The sequence below is a fragment of the Anolis sagrei genome, chromosome 1 (genome assembly GCF_037176765.1).
Source record: "Anolis sagrei isolate rAnoSag1 chromosome 1, rAnoSag1.mat, whole genome shotgun sequence".
In the NCBI taxonomy this organism is placed as follows: domain Eukaryota; kingdom Metazoa; phylum Chordata; class Lepidosauria; order Squamata; family Dactyloidae; genus Anolis; species Anolis sagrei.
In genome coordinates, this window is record NC_090021.1 from 94,320,482 (window position 1) to 94,342,400 (window position 21,919).

The window sequence follows — 21,919 nt, forward strand, 5'->3', positions numbered from 1 at the left end:
CTTATTGTGGAACATACAGAGCATTTTGTTGGTCTGTTATTAAAAATAAATTGGCTCTAAATCTGAAACAAGAAGTTTCCCTGAGTCCCTATGCCTCATTTTTTTTAAATGGCAAAAATGCATTTCACAAAAGTGTATGCATACAAACATGGCATTCTCTCCGTGTGTGTCCATCTCTCCCACACACGTATGTATCCTTCACATTGCAAACTTTCAGATTCACATGAGTCACATGAGTTTATTGTGTTTCTGGGTTAGATAAAGGACAAAAGTTCAAAAGTGAAACTAGAGTCTTTGCAGTTCAATCTGTTGGGTTTTCAGAACATCCACCCCCCCCCCCCCCCTAAAAATAGAGAACCATCCTGCAAGTTCCATGGATAGATTAAACAACAGACATCAGAACATTTGACTAGTAGGTTCAAATCACACTTTTGTTTCCTGTCAGACTAAAAAAAATAATATCTGCAGTATTCTGACAGATGATTTTTCCCCTTCCATCTGAAGTGGAGTTACACTGGGCTCTTGGCATCTGCTGGGATTTCATTCCAGCACGTGATCACACACACACAGCATTGATACAAACATCCATAGATGTTCAAGTTTCATCATATACAATGCCACAGTAAAATTATGTGACTTCTATAATAATAATAATAATAATAATAATAATAATGCAGCACGATACGAGAATTTACAGATTGAACGGCAAAGACTCTGGCACAAGCCAGTAAAGGTGGTCTCAGTGGTGATCGGCACACTGGGTGCAGTGCCTAAAGACCTTGGCCTTCACTTAAAAAAATATGTGCTGACAAAATTACCATCTGCCAGCTGCAAAAGGCCACCCTACTTGGATCTGCATGCATTATTCGCTGATACATCACACGGTCCAATGTGTGATCAAATACAAAAACCAGCGTAGTCATCTTATTTGCTGTATACTGATCTTGTTATAAATAAATAATAATAATAATAATAATAATAATAATAATAATAATAATAAACTTTATTTATATTCTGCCCTATCTACCCTGGAGGACTCAGGGCGGATTATATAGAATGGCAAAATCAGATTTATGGATTCTGTTTTTGGAATATTTTCAAGCCATGGGTGTGTGTTTTTTTTACCGTGTCAAGCAAATTGAGAACATACTTCAAGTTGCTTCTGGTGTGACAGAATCGGCTGTCTACAGAGATATTGCCCAGCGGACGCTTGGATGTGTTACCATCCTGTGGGAAGCTTCTTTCATGTCCCTGCATGAGAAGCTGGGGTTGACAGACAGGAGCTCATTCCACTCCCTGGATTTGAACCGCCGACCTTTTGGTCAGGAGTTCTTCCGGTACAAGGATTTAACCCATTGTGCCACCGTGGCTCCTGCCATGGGTGCTGAAATGCATAGATGCAGAATGAAGGGCCAATTTATACAAAAATTAAATTATAATAGGGTAATAAACAAATAAAATACTATAAAATAGAAATGAGATAATATAATGTTTCACTTGAGTTACCCACTATTGGTAACTGTACAAATCATTGTATCACCTATTCTAGACAGCTGCATTGTCTATAAGCAACCAGCAGAAAAAAATACTGGAGCTTCTAAATCTGTCTGTGCATTACGATTTTAAGTAGAAATGAATAAAACCGCCTTTAAAAAAAACTGTTTGAGACAGGGACTGAGAAGAAGGGCAATCTAACTAACTCTGGAATTTATTTATTTATTTAAAACATTTATATTCCACCCTTCTCACCCCGAAGGGGACTCAGGGTGGAGCACAGCATATACATGGCAAACATTCAATGCCGGGACACAAATTCACATACAATACATTTATCCCATCTAGTAGAAATTTGAACTATCCGTATTATGACTACATAATATGGGGATAGGGAGAGAATTAAGTACTGAAAGGCTTTTTCAAATGTGAGTCTTTCTGTCCTATTTAACATGTTTGATTTAGTTGGGGGAGGGCATTATTTATTATTATTATTATTATTATTATTATTATTATTAACTTTATTTGTACCCCGCTAGCATCTCCCGTAGGACTCTATGCGGCTCACACAGGCCAAAGCCTCAAAACACAGTACAACAGAACATAATACAACAGCAATACCAAAAGCAAATCAAAACAGTTAAGCAAAATAAACAATAACATTTCATCTGGAAACCATTTCCTTACATTGCTCTTGGGCTGACCACACAAATTCATACTTTATATATACATTTTATGAAAACAGATTTTTAAGTTTCAGAGGAATGAAATGGGAAGACCACCTCTGTATATTCACTACCTAAGAAAATGCTATGAAATTTATGGGGTCACTATTAGTCATAGGTGACTTGAAGGTGCACATTCACACACAACAACACAGAGATACTAAAAAAGCAAGGCATGAAGCACGGCTATTAGATAAGGGCAAATGCTGAGAATCAGGCCTGCAACTTGAGATAATGGAAAAAATGCTCCCCAAAGACAGAGGGCTGCTGAACTGGGCGTCTGAATCAGTCACCCACAATTAGTCAATGGGAAGAGAAATCCTTGGACATTCAGCATCAATGACCCTGGGCCTTCTTTTAACTGCATTAATGTAGAGACGTTAATACTGAAAAACAAAGGCCGGGGTTCTCTAGTGGTACATCTACACTGCAGAAAAAATGCAGCACTTCAACTGCCATGGCTCAGCGCTACAGCATCCTGGGATTTTTAGTTTGGTGAGAAGGCTAAAGATACGGTAAAACTACAACTTCTGTGATTCCATAGCACTGAGCCATGGCAGTCAAAGTGGTACATTAGTGTAAACACACACAGTGTGATGCCTGAGGCTACCCTTTTGTTCATAAGACCAAATGAGTTGCATGCTAGGATATTTTCCCCACTCTGTAAGTGAATGGAGTGATATCTATATTCATGTAAATGCTGTGAACAGTCCAGTTTGTAGCAACAAATGCAAACAACCTCCCTGGCCCTTGTCGACAAGGTCCTAAGAGGCAACTATTTAGAAGAACTGCTATTGATCCAAATTTCAGTGGCAGGAATTTATGAAGTTCCTGCAAGTTTTGCAAGCCAGGACCAAGGAAATCCAGCTTGTGATTTAATTATTTGCCAATGTTAGACTTGCACTCTGTAATTTAAAACTCTCATCTCTTTCAGACAGCAATCTCTCCCCTCCCCCAAACTGCACATTTTCTCAGCTTTGAGCCCACAGTGAGAACTCTGCCTTAAAGAATTATGACTCCACACACCTAGAAGAACTAATGCCAATAAAGTATTACGATTTATTGATAGTCATTATCAAAGTCAACATCTCAATTCTGTATTCCATCTTTTCACAAACATAAAGAGTTTACAAGGAGAAAAAATAGCTTTCTACATAGTAGCTGAAAGTGAAAAGGAAGAGAGATCTGAGGATGCCTGCCATAGATGCAGGCGAAATGTCAAGAGAGAATGCTTCTAGAACATGGCCATACAGCCCAAAAAACCTACAACAACCCAGTGATTCCAGCCATGAAAGCCTTCAACAATGCAAAATACATATACATTATTGAAGACCATTTGTACTATTGGTGCTCATAAGAGAACTGGAACGGCACATTAAATTGTTAATGTTTAAAACTGAAATTTTGGGTTTTTTTTAGATAACTTGTTTTAATCATTCTTCTTCTTCTGTGCCTTAAAGATAGCCAACAATCTTAGGCCTACAGATGTAGGCAAACTGGACTACACTAATTCAGTGAATGAAACTCTTGACTGAATTCTAAGGACATTTTATTAAGTCTTAAAGGGAGATACATTTTTAGTATCTGTTTTTAGGACTTCCTATACATGAATATTCCCACCTCAGTTTTGTTATTCATCTATTACAAACTGCATCAACCCATAGATTCTTTAATCTTGACCGATAATCTTTAAAGATCAGCTGCACAACTAAACTGGTTGCCAATAAGCAACATATTGTTGTGTGCCTTCAAGTCATTTCCAACTATGACAACACTATCACATGGGGTTTCATGGTGAGATTTGTTCAGAAGAGGTCTGACATTATATTCCTCTGAGGTCAAGAGTTACTTGCCCAAGGTCACCCAGTGGGTTTCATGGCTTCAAACCCTGGTCTCTAGAGTTGTAGTCCAACACTGAAACAACTACTCCACATTGGCTCTGTTAAGAAGCAGTACAGCACCTCAAATATTTTATAAGATATATTGCTAAAGCAACATTTTAAGATTAAGTCTGCTGTCATAAGTCATGTGGTTGAAATCTTACAAATAAATCACAGAAGTCAATACCCCTTTCAAAAATTGTTACTAGCTGCCCACCAACAATATGTTACTCATCTCAGACTGAAAGAAAAAATTAATTATAACTACTCAACTTAACTACCAAAAGCAATTTCCTTCACTACAGTTGACCAGGAAAACAGATAATTAACAGGGCTGAGCAGTAAGACATATTTCTGCCATCGCCTCATTCTTAGAATCTGTATTTGGCTTGATAAATGGAAAAATCACCCAAAACACCCAGCAAGGAGATATTATTTATTACACTGCGAAATCTAAAATTGAGTTATCACATGTCTTCACAGGACTACACTTTTGTCAAAAAATGATGAAAAACTAAACATACCAGCAGCTGGTCTTTATCTTTCACAGGGAAGAAAAACATAACAAGTGTAGAATAATTAGGCTTTTCATATAAAAGCAAAATATATTAATTGATCTACTCCTATGTTCTGGGATTATTTATACAACTGAATGTTGGCTTGGGATATATAACAGAAAAACAGGTACTCTACTGTCCTCCTTATGCTAAAAGGGGGCAAATATTGTTCAGAGATGGGAAAACACAACTATCCGGTTGATGTACAGAGTTCTTACAAGAGCTTCAGTAGGCAAAATACCAACCTCTCTGCCCCATAAAGGTGTTTGGAACTCTCAGCAGAAAAAAGTGATCAATATTGAGCAGTCAGGAATGTATACTGTATTGTGTCTATTGTAATCAAGTTAGCAAACACAACTACCAACATGTTTATTTAATGAAGGTGTTTTTCTGATGCAGCACTCTGCTAACAATTTTATGAATGCATCTTTAGAGCCTAAGGTCTCCATGCAAAATATGATGTGTATTTTTTGGGAGTCACAGATACCTTTAAGAAATCTAAACAACAGGCACGTACTTCAGAAAAAGTCACAAAAACTCAATTAGCAAGGCAACGGGGAAGAAACTGAAGGGGAAGAGGGAACAAAAGTTGCTTGATCCTGATTCATGGAGTCCCTGATGTTCACAACATGGGCCCACAAGAGGTCTCAAAACCAACCAACCAATATTTTTCTAACCACAGTCAGTAACAACAACAGAAACAATAACTGGGTGACTTTGGGCAGGTTATATTCTCTCAGCATCAGAAGAAAGGAAAAGGCAACCCTGCTCTGAACAAATCTTGCCAAAATAAGACATCAACAGCAGGCTTCTCTTAGCATCACCATAAGTCAGAAATACTTAAAGGCGCACAACAACAACCTATTACTATAATTAAAATGAAGAAGGGGAGGAATGTAGCAGCACCTTTAAAACGTACTGGTTTTTATTTTAGTATGAGCTACTTTATTATGTTGACTAGTATAATAGAAAGCTAATATACCTGTTAGATCTATTGGACTTGCCAACTAACCCTTACTTGGCAACAGACACCCCCTATATATAAGTTTAAAAGTTTTATTTTCATATAGATGCCAAAAGAAAGAAAGAAGGAAGGAAAGAAAAGAAACACTGTACTTTGGAGTATATGCCCTTCATTAAGAGAGAAATGTGTGTTTCATATAATTTCTGTGTGTAGACCAGTGGTTCCCAACCATTTTTTGACCAGGGCCTACTTGACCAAAGCCCACTTTGACCAGAGACCACTTTGAACAGGGACCACTCTCCAACATTAGTACCAAGAAGGGTGGGGCTGGTTAGCTCTGCGGATAGGAGCAGAAATAAAATAAATAAAATATAATAAATAGATAAAGAGGAAGGAGGTTTGTGGACTCGATTTTCATTCTCATGGCCACAGGTTGACAACCACTGGTGTAGACAATATGTTATTTTTACAAAGGAATATATATCTTTGTTTTGGGTGTGTGCCTTCTTGCCTATTCTGATTTATGTTAATTCTAAGGTGAATTTATCATGGGTTCTTGGGCAAGATTTATTCAGAATGGATTTACTTTTGCCTTCATCTGAAGCCAAAACGGTGTAATTTCCCAATGTCACTTAGGTTTCCAAAGCTAAGCAGGGATTTGAACCATAGTCTCCAGAGTCCTAGACCAACACTCAAAGCAATATATCATGCAAGTTAACTGAAATAGATGATTTCATTTTATATTTAGAATACAAACTTGTTGTTAGCTACTTTCTAATTGTTGATCCCAATGCCATGAATTTTGACTGATTGTTATTGCTATTGTAAAACCAGACTACATTAATTTTGTTATTCCAGTATCCTCCTTGGTCAGCTATTGTTCTGCTTCCTACCTCTAAATGTCATCTGCATGTTTTCACTCCCAGGTCAGAGTAATGATGTCCAATGTTCTGAACCTTAGGTTTTTTAATATCATTCCAAGAAGAGTATGTCCCCTCACCCTCTTCATTATGGAAGCTCGTTATGAATTAGAAAACTTGTGGAAACAGTAGCCAATGAAACAGTAGCAAAGACCTCAGACAAACAATAAATTCAAGAATCACCTTCAATAACACAACTGACAATATCAACATGAAGGGAAATGTTGCCAAAATGTTTTGTTTCTGCACAAAGCAAGAATGTATACTTTGTCCTTCCCCGATGTCTTAGCTATTGGGAAGGACTGGGCAGCTTCAGAGAGTTTCACAGCCATTTTACTGTCCTTCAGACCCTGATACTTCTATCATATTGACAAAAACTGATTTGTACTAATTTCTGGGTGGATTTATGTTTTTCAATTGTTTTGGGCATTTGAAAGAGTACTTTTAAGACTTGCCAAGAGTGAAGAAGTGAGTAATCACATCTCATGGAAATGTGATCTGCCAGTATTACCATTACTATTACTATTATTATTATTATTAAAAATCAATCTTGGATTGTCAGAGGGCACAACCTCTTTGAGTCCCCCCAGGGGTGAGAAAGGCAGTATATAAATACTGTAAATAAATAAATAAATTAGGGCCATGACCAAGGTCCTCCATGGTGTAAAATACCCAACCCTCTTATTGGGAAATTAGAAGCTAAAACATAATTCTTTTCCTTCTCATTAGCTATTCAAAGAAGTGTGCAGATACTGAGTCATATAAATAAATCACTGTGGGGAGGCTTGGAAATGTGTAGGTGAGTGTTAAAATAGCTGCACATATGTTTATTAGAATGTAGATGGCATGAAGGATCTGGAGAGATTTACTGTGTAGTAGCGCTGTGTACTTAACTATCAACTAACATTCTGCAAGGATATGGGCAAAATGTTAACCATGGCTAAATAACCAGTTTCCTCTCAATGCATTAAAAAAATCCATGACAACTATGTTACTGTGTTGTCGAAGGCTTTCATGGCCAAAATCACTGGGTTGTTGTAGGTTTTTTCGGGCTGTATGGCCATGTTCTAGAAGTATTCTCTCCTGATGTTTCACCTGCAGCTTTGGCAGGCATCCTCAGAGGTACTACCTCGGCTACTATCATTTTGAGAAAAAGAACATTTTGCTGCCTGAAGTAGAACAGCAGATACTGAATCCCCCATCCATGCATTGTGAAGTGCTCTGAACAGCCAAATAGTTTTGGCAAATAAGACCAAAGGGGGGGGGGGATTAAATCCTGCAATAATTTCTCACCTCAGTGAAAATAAAATAACAGAGTATAACTAACAGGTGACTACATTTTCATGATGCCCAAAACTGTTGCCTGGGGCAGCTGCCTCAGTTTACTCAGCCAAGAGATATGTTCTTATCCCCAGTCTGTAGGCACAAGTTCCTATAATCCTGTAACAACTGGGAAATTGAAGCACTAAATTAAAGCTATGTTCCCCAAATGTTGTGACCAGTACAGCATCCAGCATTGCTTTTTTGGTGATTTGTTCTTCAGCAGCAAGTGATACAAGCCTTATGCCAAGACAGGATATCTGATACAGATCTCCTCTTCCAAGTTCTCCACTACTTTGAAAAGGCTTGGGGGAGTTTTTAATGTCAGGATGACCTTGGAGCAAACACAACCTGAGACTGCTATCACTCTGAGAAGCCTCATCTTTACTCTCGATCCCTTGACCTGTGCAAAAAAGGCCTTTCATGATGCACAGCACTTTGAGGCATTCCAAAGTCCACTGTGACATGACTGACATATATACACAAACATTCATGCCAGAAATCTCTAGCCAAACATGATGGTGAGAACAAAAAAATGGCTACCAGGTCAAAATAATATTTTGGGATCCTTGCTGTGCCATCATCATAATAGTACTTTTTGTAAAGATGTAGCCATTTCACTCTATGATCATCAAGTGTGTATCCAACATGGGCACTCAGGTTACAGAGCATACACAACCATATGTTATAAATCTGACCCCCCTATCACCACCACTACCACAAATTACCTTTGGGTGTATTTGGATATGCAAAGATAGGAAATACCAGTCATTTACGCTTCCTTTGCTCAGATCAACCTCTGAAAGTAGCCTGTGATTCTTCTATACATGTGGAATGTGTTTCTATTAGAGGAGGAAAGCATGTTATATATGCTCTTTCCATGATTATGAAGGAAAGGGGCTTGTATATAAAATATATGCATGCCAAAACCCCAGTATCAACTTTCTTGTCTTGGTTTAATGTATCATTCATCTATAACTCTTTTCACTTGTCCATTAGTGCAGAATGAAGGCAAGTGTCATCTCTCACACACCAGGGCTTTACACACACACACACACACAAGCTTTCTGGTCATATATAGTTGTCCATATACAATCTACATGACAACTATTAAGAACCAAGGGTATTTTTCCTGTGGTTATGAGCTACAAACCTCACTTGAGAGATGTAACAGAGTTACTGGAAGAGATACATGCAATTGTGATTGCGTGGTGCTACAAGTATTTCCTGGTTAGCAACAAAGTAATTTTCTGCAAAGTACTATACTACAACAACTTCTGTTAATAACAAGCTGCAATGCTTTTTTGTGTACAGCTTTATAATTGCTGCAATTCATACAATAACCACATACAAGTCAAATATGAGGTTTGACAAGTCTTAATTTTTCAAAGGTTGTTTAGCAAGTAGTTTATTATACTAAACATATAGGTAGATTAAACCAATATTTACTCAAAATTGCTATATGATAGATGTAGCAGTTGGAAATACCTCAAAATGAATTATGTAAAAAAAAAAAAACAACCCATGCCTTAATTCTTTAATTTGTAAAGTTTCTAAATGAAATAATGAATGATACAACTGAGCATGACCCTACTGGTACCTATCCTCCTTCATTTGGCAGGGGACACTCCGATTGCAGTATTGGGTAGGATAATGGGAAACTGGATGTGATTCTGTTGCCATGGTTAGATCATGCCTGGTTGGATTTAGAATAATTGGGATTTGGAGCCTATGGGTTAGCAGGGTAGCAATAAGGAGGCCCATGGTGTTCGTGTGGCTCTTGGATATTTTCTTGTATCCTTGGGATCCAAGTGTAAATATTTCTGTCATTTTTCTCTCAGTCTGTTCAGTCCCTGGAGGCAAGTCTTGGAAAGAGAAACCCTTTTCCATGGATTGTCTAAGGCTTTCATGACCAGAATCACTGGGTTGTTGTAGGTTTTTTGGTTGTATGGCCATGTTCTAGAAGCATTCTCTCCTGACGTTTTGCTTGCATCTGTGGCAAGCATCCTCAGAGAGAAAAACCTACAACAACCCTTTTTCCATGGCTCTGGAAATTCCCCACCAAGGAAGGCTAGCCTGTCTCTGTTATCCTTCAAACAGCAACTAGAGATGTTTTTACTCAGATACCCATTTAAGATAGAGGGCTGCTGGAGATATTCTAACTCTTTGTGTGCTTTTAGAAATCACTGATGTGTTTCAATTCTTTTTTTCTATTTTAGTTATATTGCTGTTTTAATTGAATTATCCTTGTTAGCCTGACTGAATGCAATTTTTAGAAGACAGATGGGATATAAAATGAGTGACAAATGAAAATGTGCACTTTTCTCAAACAAACAAACAAAAACACACTTCAGCACTTGTGAAGAGAAAATCAAATTTCTAAATCCAAAGTATGTGTGCAATAATTTACAATGCACCCACAGTTTCGATAGCCCCCATTTCATTCTAAACCAGTAATTCTTAACCTGTGGGCCAGGAGGACAAAAATCTGGCACATGAGTGTCCTTCCTCTTTATTTGTTTGATTTTATATTTTATTTCTACTCCTTTTGCACAACCTGCCACTCCTTCCCTATTGCTGGCTATGGCATATGTTCTGTATCAGAAACTGGAACTGATATGGTCTATCCAATGCAATTTTCTGAATCAGCACCCAAATCAAATCTAAAGTTGATCAAAAACTGATTCATAATCCTTTTGGTACTAATGTTGGAGAGTGTTCTCTGGTCAAAAAAAGGTTAGGAACTACTGCTCTAAATAACATTCTGTCTGTAAGTGTCCATGGGCCTCTCTAGATTATCCAGTGCAATGCTATGGTATGCATCATCCCCAAAACATTTGAAATATAGGGTTCAGATTCATAGTTTCATGGAGGTGTTTGAAAAGGTATCCTCGTGGATACGTATAGTATGACAAACATCAGGGTGAAAAGGAAAATATATAATTAAAAACAAAACACTTTAGCCATAAAGCAATTTCTTTTGCAGTAGTGACGTGCACACACCCAGTCATTGTGTTGGAACCAAATGTAAGTTATGCAATAGGATTGGGGAAATGGATCTTCACACCCCACCTGCACCCATCCTACTAACTGGAGTAGATCATAGTGTAGAAGACTGAGGAAAAGAGAAAATTCCCAATAATGGCACAGAAGCATCTTGCGTGAATGGGGTTCCTTTCCATGTGGTGTCTCCATCTTCCACCACAATATGGCCTAATCTGATTTCTTGGTCCTGATACAATTCTGAAGGGGCTGCCATGGGGATGAGGGGGTAGAGGAGCCTCCTTGCACAAGCTCTGTTGCACACACCTAAATATAAATTGAACTTATTGTATTAAATATTTGTAAAATTGCCTCTCAGCCACAGAGGTGTCCTTAACTGTATGTCATACTTCCATTGCTCAGAGTCAGCAGAAATATTTACTTCCCCATTGTTCCACAGAAACCAGTGGGGCTACTTTCAGTATTTATGCCATAAGAGTGCATAATCTCTTTTAGAAGTGAGAATATGTTAGACAAACAACATAGGTTACAGTCCATTTTAGCCTCCCGCAAAAAATCTTGTATTTGCAGCTTGGTTTTTAGATTTCAAAAAGGTCATGTGTGATGTCGCTGAGAAAATTCTGAATTAACTTATACCATCTATTATCCATGGATCCAAGCCTATAACATTTTAGTTAGCTCAGAGCACAAGAGTTGAAGCTGCTCAAAAATTAATTTCAAAATTTCAGATTGTCTGACATTTTTCAAAGATGCTTAGCAAACTAATTAATGTGAGCACTTTGTTAAATAGTCTAGATCCTGTTGCTACTGAAATCACTAGACATATTACCTCTAAATTCAATCTGGTCTCATATAATTCTATATTCTGTCTTTCCAACTGGTTTTTTTTTTTTTTTTTTTTTTTGCAGTCCATTTGATAAACTTGCCTGAACACTGAAAGTAACAGCTGGAAGACTGGTTCTGTCTTCACAGATATGATTCCAACAGGCATTTTACAAATGACAACAGGTTCAGTATGAAAAGCAATGATTGTCATTTCAGCTGTAAACCTTCCGAGCATTTTTACATCACACCAAGAACCATACAGTTGAATGGGACCCCAAGGGTCATCCGGTCTGACTGCCTGCCACTGCAGGAATTCACAGCTAAAGCAGCCCTGGCAGGTGGCCATCTAATCTTTGTTCAAAAACTTTGAATGAAGGAGATTTTTTTCTGAATTAATCAATTCCTTTCAAGACAGTTTTTTTTTTTTTTTTGCTGTCAAATAACTCTTAATCTCATGACTTTTGTCCAAATGTTTACCCAAGATCTCTACTCCGGTTCAGGTCCTACCTTCTGGAGAAGGAGAAAACAAGTTTGCTCCATCTTCCACATGACAGTCCTTCAGATATCTAGGTACAGAATTTCATGGACTACCATCATAACATAAAAATAAACAGGTGTTTTTATGACACAATAAATATTTTCAAATGGTTGGGTATTTTGGGATAAAATGTATCCCAAAACAAAGCAATGCCCCAAATTATGGTCCTTCCTGTACACAACTCAGAATAACAGAAATCCTTCATTAAATTTCCCTTGGTGTCTCTTATTGAGAACATATGAAGTGGTTGCTAAGACAAAACTTAGGGTGTCCCTTGGATTTCTTGGGGTCCCTTTCCATGCTATGGTTTTGCAGGAAGAGAAGACATATCAGAGGGAAATGAGTTTTTATATAATATTCTAAATGTAGTAGATACCTAATGAATGGATTCACTCCTGGTCATGAATCAAGGCTTGCAACTGATACAAACCGGGGCTTTCCTTTCTTTGAACACAGGTAAGAGAAGGACACCAACAATTCAGAAAATGAGAAACTTGTGCGATTCATTGTTGTGCACAGTGCACACATATTGTAAGGCAGTGCTGGGCACAATTCAGCTGAAGAGGCTCTTTCCTTATCTTAGGATCCCAAAATCTGACGACTAGATACAACTGGGAAAAACACACACTTTGAATTTTAACAAAACTACAAGCCCTGGAATATGTTACAACTATCTGCCGTAAACAAAAATCACAGTGCTTCCAATTGAAAATCCACCTCTGCCTCCACTGTGCGTTTTCCCTTTCAGCATTACAGAAAAGTATATGTGCGCCATTTTGTTGTTCCTCTTGTTAAGCAAATGTGAGTTTGTATCTCACTCAGGGATTGAACAGCAGGTCTGCCTACCCTTCTTCCCACTACTGAAGGATGTGGTAATGAGCTATATATTTTATGAATTCATTAAAACGTTTCTCTCCACATGTATTCTGCAATATTTTTTAAATGGAACAGAACTCTAGTCACATCAATGAAACAGATACGTCATAAGAATATCAACCTCATGCAACAGGCCCAGAAAGCTTTTTGACCAGAATCAGTGACTGTTTTACTGCATGCAAAAATGCAACAAGAAATGGCTCAATGAAGCAAAAACTTTCCTCCATGATACACATCAACTACACAGATATATATTTTTTCTGTGTGAAAATACCTGCCATTATGAATTTCACAATATGTGAGGTGGTTTTGATTTTCTTTACCATAAAGCAGTGGTTCTCAACCTGAGGGTTCCTAGGATTTTGGCCTACAACTTTCAGAAATCCCAGCCAGTTTACCAGCTGTTAGGAGTTCTGCGAGTTGAAGGCCAAAACATCTGGTGACTCACAGGCTGAGAAATACTGATAAAGCAGGCCATTTGCGAGATGCAGTTATTAATTTTATTTTTCAGTAGCACTAAAAGTGGTTTGGTAGAGGCAGCAGTGCTTGTGTGGTGTACACATTCATCTTTTTGTCCACCTAGCACCTCTGGTCAAACAGGATTTGCTGGCCTTTGAAGCCCTACAAATGAAGATGACAGCAGCGTACACTTCATTAGCAAGAATAACTTTTAAGTGTCTCCACGTCTCTCAAAACAAGACTGGCCATCTCCAGCATAAATTGTCATTTCTCTTTTTTTTCCTTGGAATGGCATTCTATTTCTCTAAGGGCCTTTCCTCACAGCCATATAACCCAGAAGATCAAGGCTGTAAATTCTACAATATCTGCTTTCAACGGGATTATCTGAGTCCACACTGCCATATATTCCAGTTCCAAGCAGAAAATGTGGGGTTTTATTCAGCTGTGTGGAAGGAGTCTAAGAAACAGAAAGGCAGGAATGAGAAGTAACAAAGTATCACAATATAGATTTTAATAAACTAAAGTTTTGTCAAAGGTGTTCATGGCCAGGATCACTGGGTTGCTGTGCATTTTACGGTCTCTGTTGCTATTTTCTAGAAGCATTCTTTCCTGACGTTTTTCCCACATCTACAATTTATCCCACCCTTCCTCCAAGCAGCCCAAAGTGGCTTGATGCCTGTGAAGCGAACCTTTTAACATTAAAACGCCTATTTTACCAGTCACACTTTTTGTATGCAGAGTGTGAAGGACAAAATAAGCAGCAACCTGGACCACATTCAACCCCCTCCCCCCCCCTTTTTTTTTTTTTTTTTACTAATTGTCTTCTTATTCCAATTCCAACAAGCTCAAGGGAACATAGATGCTCCTCCCTTTCTCATGCTACTTCCCAAGAAGCAAATGATAAAGAATAGTTAGAGAGAAGATGGCTTGCACAGGGTCATCTAGTGATCTTTGTGGCTATGGGGAGATTTGAACTTGGTTGAAACCACACATCTTACCACTGACCAATGCTATTCCTCCCACTACGCCAAAGATGTGCAAACTTTGAAAGATCTGGGGATCAGTTTTCTTTCCCAGACTTCTGGAGGCCGCAAAAACTATCCAAAGCAAAGGAGAAAAAGAATATTTTAATTTTTGAAAAACTTCACTTTTAATGTTAAAGGGTACATGCAGACCCTGCAACCTATTTATAAAATGGATCACTGATCCTGAAGTATTCCAGAAGATGCAATAGACTAATTTTATGCTACAAAAAGGAGTTCTGAGAAGTTGGGGACCATGTAAACTCTTCTGTTGCCCTCGGACAACTTTTTCAGCTCCTAATCTATACGGACTTTTTCAGCTCCTGATCTATATGGACTGCTCCTTCCTTGGATGTCAAAAAGGGTAAATCTGTTACGTAAGGGAGTATGAGGAGCCCCCAGTGGCACAGTGGGTTAAATCACTGAGCTTGCTGACCAAAAGGTTGGCAGTCCAAAACTGGGGAGCGGGGTGAGTTTCCACTGTCAGCTCCAGCTTCTGACAATCTAGCAGTTAAAAAACATGCAAATGTGAGTAGATCAATAGGTACCACTTTGGTGGGAAGGCAATGGCGCTCCACGTAGTCATGCCGGCCACATAAACTTGGAGGTGTCTATGGACAACGCCGGTTCTTCAGCTTAGAAATGGAGATGAGCTCCATCCTAGGTCAGACACAACTAGGCTTAATGTCAAGGAGAAACCTTTACCTTTAAGGGAGTATGAAGTAAGAAAGAGGAATGTAATTCAATTGCTAAGCCCTTCCACTCTCATCTGTCACCCTGAAAACAGCATTTTCTAAAAGTCATGTCAGAACTCCCATTTACATATTTGCACATGATGTAGTCAGTCCCCAAGCAGCAAATTAGATAAACATTCAACTGTATTCTGATCTTCAACTCATTATGAGGTAGCTCCTGTACATATTCAGTGGGATGCAAGACCTCCATGGTGTTTACTCTCGAGTAAGTATGTAAATCTAGAGTTTGCTGTCATCTGCTTTCAAATAAGTCTGTGACAGATAAGAATTCTACTCACTGGCATTTGTGGTAAACAGCTATCTAGAAGCAGCATGTGTAACATACGGAGAATGGCTCATATTTGTGCCAGTAGAATACAGAAACTTTTTTCGAAAATGTCCCTGTGTTCCATTCATAGTGCTCCATTCATGTGTTAAAATGTCAACAGCAACAAAAGACAGCATGCAAGCACCAATGGGAGTTCTTTATAGTCCCACATTCAACTTCTTCTACAAAGTTATTTAGAAGATTGTAGGAAGAGATGTACTTTTTTTCCCTGACAGAAACCAATACATGGAATTCAACAAGAGCAGCTCCCTGGTTCCCACTGTGAGCAACAGAGATAGCTTTATTTGACTGTTAAATATTTAACTTCCTAAGCTTTTCATTTATAAATACTGTACACTTGTAGCACTAAAAAAAATCCTTATTTTCAATTGCTTGCATTTTAAAAGATGTGCCAATTTTCACTTATTGTGTCTCATCTTATTCAATGAGAAAACGGAACACCTAAAAACATGGGGCAGAGATAGTATTATGCAAAATCAAAAACATTGCGAGAAAAGCAAGAGAAATCTTGTTCTCTTCTTTCCTTTTAAAAGATTACTTGTATTATTACGGCCCAAGGCTTGTTGTAGGCAAAGAATCCAGTCAAACAAAAGGCAATCTCACAAATAGCTTCAAATAAGATGTTCTAAGCAGCTTCTTTCTCTGCTGATACAACAATTTATTCCATGGTTCCATCGGAGCCAGATTTTGGCTATAAGAAAACTGATAGTGGGTGTTCACAACACAACACATCACGGTATGGACAGACAGCCCACTGACATACCTCTTATCACTACTGGCACAAGGCAGATGCTTTCTGGTTTAGTAACAGTGTGGTGAGCAAACACAGGTCATGTTCAGCTCAGAAAGTATCAGTTTGGCTTTGGCAGCAGCAGGTGCTAAGGTCAAATAGCAAAGGGAGTTGCATCACAGATAGCCCCTGAACTCTGCTCATTTTTCACCCCATCTCTTGCTTTCCCTTCATTATCAACCCATTGGCATCTAATTTCTATCCAGGGAAACATGCAAAGTGAAATATGATCAACTAGATTTCTTTCTTTCTTGGTAAGTCAAGTACAGCTTTAGCCCTACCAAGAATACTGTCTTTGAGCATGTTCATTTGAGAGGTGAAGCGGGTCAACGATGATGGGGATAATGTGGGGGAAGCACACTTTTAGGACACCACTTTGCCGACAGACAGCAAAAGGGATGCCTGTGCCAACTTCAGAGTTTACATTGGGATCTTGCAGTTGACTCAGCACAGCCCACAACAACATACTTGGGCTAAAGGTGCTTGGCACCAGCAGACCTGCAGGGATAGGATGCACCATCAGAGAGAAATGCTGCAATGTCTGAACGGGCTCCAACTCCTACCAAAGGAACGTAATACAGGGTGAGGAACCCTGATCCAAAACACTTGAGACAAGAAGTGTTTTGGATTGGGAGGGATTGTGGAATACCTGCATTTACATATATGTACCCAATAGGACTCAAGTCTAAATACAAAATGCATATATGTTTCATATATGTAGAGCATCAGGCAATACCCACAATATTTTAATACTGTATTTCCTTGATACTAAGATCAACTTTTCCCCTCATATAAACATCTCAAACAATGGGGTGTGATTTAGAATCACAGATGCATTGTATATGTATCAATTCAGCTTTTTAAATAATGGGGGTACTGAAATTGGTATGCATTTTACGGTCCATTATGTCTTGCACTCAAAGAAATACATCAACATGGTATAAGAAACACAGTCTGTGTACACTGAAGCCTTGGAAAAGCCAAAGTATCACTATCTCAGCCACACATATGGACAAGTTTGGAGTATTTTGCAATTCCAGATAAGAAATGCTCAATATGTATTCTAATTACCAAGCTGAGATGGCTTAATCTGTCCTGAGAGAGACGTATCTGGGGAAAACTATCCACCCTTTTACACCATTCATCTTAATTCTAAGGAAGTTCAAATATATGAGGAATAACTTATCAATTTCCCACAAAAATCCATTTAAGGCAGAAAAGGCTTAGTAATATGCACACATATATTACATACCCACAAGCACACACACTTTCCTAGAGTATGAGGGATATGTATCTGCCTCATTCTCCATTTCTCTCTCTATATATATATCTATCCCTCATACTCTCTCTATATATTTCTCTCATTCTCTCTTTATATATATCATACCCCCCTCTATATATACTTCCCTCATACACATATGTATCTCACTCATCCTCTCTCTATATCTATCCCTCATTATATATTTCCCCATACTCTCTCTCTCTCTCTATATATATATACCCTCTCTATATATAATTTCCCTCATTCTCTCTATATATCTCTATATACAGTATTTCCTTCATTCTCTCTCTATCCCTCTCTATATAATTTCCGTCACTCTCTATATATAGACCTCCCTCTCTATATATTTCCCTCATTCATTCTCTCTCTCTCTCTATATATATATATATACCTCCCTCTCTATATACAGTATTTCCTTCATTCCCTCTATAATATCCCTCTGTACATATAATTTCCCTCATTCTCTCTCTCTTTTTATATTTTCACTTCCCTCTCTATAATATATCCCCTCATTGACTCCCTCTCTTTCTATAGACAGAGATGTATCCCTCACAGCCACTCCCTCTATATCAGGCATGGACAAACTTGGGCCCTCCCTCCAGGTGTTTTGGACTCTAACTCTCACCATTCCTCTGATGGGGGAGATGGGGCCCGAAGCTGTTAGGAATGGTGGAAGTTGAAGTCCAAAACATCTGGAGGGAGGGCCCAAGTTGGCCAATGCTTGCTCTGTATACATCTCTCTTTCCCTCATATTCTTTTCTATATATATACATCTATAGATAATAGCCTCATACTCAAGAGCACGAGAGACGGGGGGAGCGGGGGGGGATCTTTAAACGCGTGGCTGTTTTTCCCGCTCTTTCCTGGAGCGCTGATTGGAGGGTTCGGAGTGGGAAACAATCTCCCCCCCCCCCCCCGGGCAGAAGAAGAAGAAGAAGGGGGCTCGTCACGCGCCCAATTGCCTGCCTGGCTACCTGCCGCCCTCGCGCCCAGAGGTCCATTGTGTGAGTGTGTGGCGCGAGCGAGGGAGTGCCTGGGCGCGCGGGACCTTTGCTCCCTCCCCTACCCCCTCCCTCGCGGGCGCGCTCACCTTCCACCCGGCGGAGCTGTTGCTGTCTCCCTTGTCCTTGAAGTAGGGCACGCAGCGCACCATCCACTCGTAGATCTGGGCGAGGGTGAGGCGCTTCTCGGGCGCGCTCTCGATGGCGCGGGTGATGAGGTCCGCGTAGGACAGGTTGCCCCACGCGTTCCTCCGGGAGGAGCACTTCCGCGGGGCCTGGGGCGGAGGGGGCGGCAGGGGCGGCGCTGCTGCCTGAGGAGAGGAGGGCTGCTGCTGCTGGGGCTGCTTACTGGGGCCCGGGGGAAAGGCGCCCTGCGGGAGAGTGGCCGCCGTGGGAGAGTCCTCGCTCCCCGCCGCGGGCCCCGCGGGCTCCTCGTCCTCCTCCTCGTCGTCGTCCTTCTCCTCGGGGATCATGGCGTCGCCCCCTCCCGCACCGCCTCCCGCCCCGGGCTGGCCCTGCAGCTCGGGCCTCTGCAGGGGCCACGTGCAGGACCGCGGGCGGCTCTGGGGCTCGAAGTCCGGGTCCAGCTCCACGTCCAGCGGCGACGCCGGAGACGCCTCGGCCATCCTTGCCCAGGGGGAGCGGCCCGAAGAGAGAGAGAGAGAGAAAGGAAGGAAGGAAAGAAAGAGCCCGCGCTGGACTCTCAGAGAGAGACAGCAAGAGAAGGATCACCGAGGCCGGGCGAAGAACGCGCCACTCTCCATTCAAGCTCCTCCGGCTTGAATAGCAATGGAAAGAAACACCCGAGAAAGGTGGTGGTGGAAGGAAGAAAAAAACCTCGATCCCACAGTCAAAGGTCCCAAGTGAGGGAAAAAGATGTCTTTTCACTGCTTGAAGGATGAAAAAGGCTTCTATCCCACAATCCGAGGCCCCACGTTAAGAAAGGGAGGAGAAAAACGACTAAATACCACTTCAGTCGCCCCTTTTTTCAATGGGAAAAAAAACAACTGGAAAATCGAAATCTCCACAGAGGAGGCGAGGAAGGAAAAAGCAGCCCTCCGCTCTCCTTTTTTCCTTCCTTGAGAAGAAAGAAGGATGCTCCTCAGCCCAGTCCTCCTCCCTCAAAAGCAATGGGACGGGCAGTTGGAAAAGCGAAGGGAGAAAAAGAAGCCCCTTCCCTCTCGAGTGCGGTCCCTTTCCCCCCTCTCCTGGTTGGGGACGAAAGAAAGAAAGCAGCAGCCCCTCCGCCAGGGGAGTCCTTCCTCCTCCTCCTCCTCCTCCTCCAAAAGCGAGACTGGGACGGACTTGCAAGCGGGATCTCTCTCTCTCTCACGCGCAAAGGCAGCAAACCGTGTGTTTGTTTATCTTTCACTCCGTGGCGCCGGATTCCTCCAATGGCAGCCGAGGGACCCCGGCCCCATTGCCCACATCACAGACTAGGGGCAGAAAAAGGCAAGAAGGGTCTTCTTCTCTTTCTCCTCCTCCTTCTCCAAAAGCTGGTTCAAAGGCACACCATCGCGCCCTGCAGCAGCAGCAGCTCCTTCCTCCGCCCTGAAAAAATGGGGGGAAATGCCAATACTAAAAAAAAGGGAGAGGGGAAAAAAGGAGGGAAAAGAAAGGAACTAACAAAAAAAAATACGCTGTTCTCTTTGCCCTCAAATCCTCTTTCGGGGAGAGAGAGAGAAAGGGAAGGAAAGCGGACGAGGGTCCCAACCTCGCTCCTCCTTCCTCCGCCCTGAAAAATCGGAAGAAATGCCAATACTCCAGAAGAGGGAGGGGGGAGGAACGGAGGAACGGACAAAAAATACGCCAGAGAGGGAGCTCAGTGGTTCTCCTTGCCCTCCAATCCTCTTTCGGGGAGAGAAGAGAGGGAAAGCGGCCGAGGGTCCCAAGCAGCAGCGGGTCTTTTCCCCCAACAGGTCCGGAAAGAGAGAGGAAGCCCCGAAGTCCTCCTCCTCCTCCTCTTTCTCTTCCTCCTTTGCAAGGTTTTCTCCCTGCTGCACCCACGGCGGCACCGCATTCATAACCTCCTCCTTCTTCTCCTCGCTGCTGCTGCTGCTGCCATCTTGACAGAGCTCCCCTTCTTCCCTTTCCTTCTTCCCTTCCCTTTCGCACTCCAGGAGAAAAGAAGCAAGGAAACAAGCGTGGCTCGGTCCAAGCTGGAGAGAAATCCCAGGAAGGGAAGGGGGTGCCGGAGCTCCTGTTTTCTCTGCAGCTGGCTCCGCTTCAGGCTTCCAAAGGGGAAGCCGTCCTAGAAGCAGCCCGATCCCGATTCCTCCAGAGATGCGCCTGCTGAAGGAACAGCACCAGCAGCAGCAGCGGAAGCGGGTCTCGTGCCTGCTGCAGCCCGCGCGAGCAGCAGCAGCAGCCTCCTCCTCCTTCCCGGCTCGCGCTCCGCTCTGCTGGCGCCCGCATTCCTTCTCCTAACAACCAGGAGCGGCAACACAAAGTTATAGGCACACGCAGCCAGGCTCAACCTAACCCGCTGGCTCTCGCCAAGCCACGCCCACTCGACCGCCTCTTGCCTGCCGCCTGGGAGGGGCCAGCGCCGGGAGGCGGGGGAAGGAGGCGGGGCTAGAGAGAGGCGGGGCTACCAGGAGTCGCGCTCGTGGCGTCCCTCCTGAAATCGGATCAAGGTCTGAAACAATGCAGGCGAAGTGTGCAGTAAACAAAGGCACCCCTAAACGAATATTTTGGGTTGCTGTAAGTCTTTCGGGCTCCATGGGCATGTTCCAGAAGCATTCTCTCCTGACGTTTCTCCTCATCTATGGCAGGCATCCTCAGAGGTTGTGAGGTGAGGAGAGAATGCTTCTGGAACATGGCCATACAGTCCGAAAGACTTACAGCAACCCAGTGATTCCGGCCATGAACATGTACGACAATCTATATAAGTAAAAATGTAATGTTCATTTGTGGGATTAACAGAACTCAAAAACCACTGGGCGAATTGACACCAAATTTGGACACAATACACCTGTCAGGTCAACAAGAGACAATCACTCATTAAAACACGGAAAAACACAGCAGAAGAGACTTTAAAAGCCAAAAAAATAAAAAAATACATTACAATGTATGTGCTAAACCACATATATACACATATACACAAATATACACACACAGAACACAGACTGGGCCACAGCTCTTGCTCCCACCAACCAAGCTTGAGATTGGAAGTGGGAC

The 21,919-nt window shown here is 41.4% G+C and overlaps 1 protein-coding gene across 1 annotated transcript in view; it reads right to left on the reverse strand.

Moving 5' to 3' along the window:
- The window catches only part of FOXO3 (forkhead box O3), a 129,145-nt gene extending 107,908 nt beyond the window's left edge, over window positions 1–21,237 (reverse strand). Inside the window, exon 1 of the mRNA XM_060753134.2 lies at window positions 18,829–21,237. Within this exon, the coding sequence (XP_060609117.2) occupies window positions 18,829–19,365 (537 nt within the window). The 5' untranslated portion in view covers window positions 19,366–21,237. The remainder of the gene's footprint in view (window positions 1–18,828) is intronic.
- Between the last annotated feature and the right edge of the window lie 682 nt (window positions 21,238–21,919).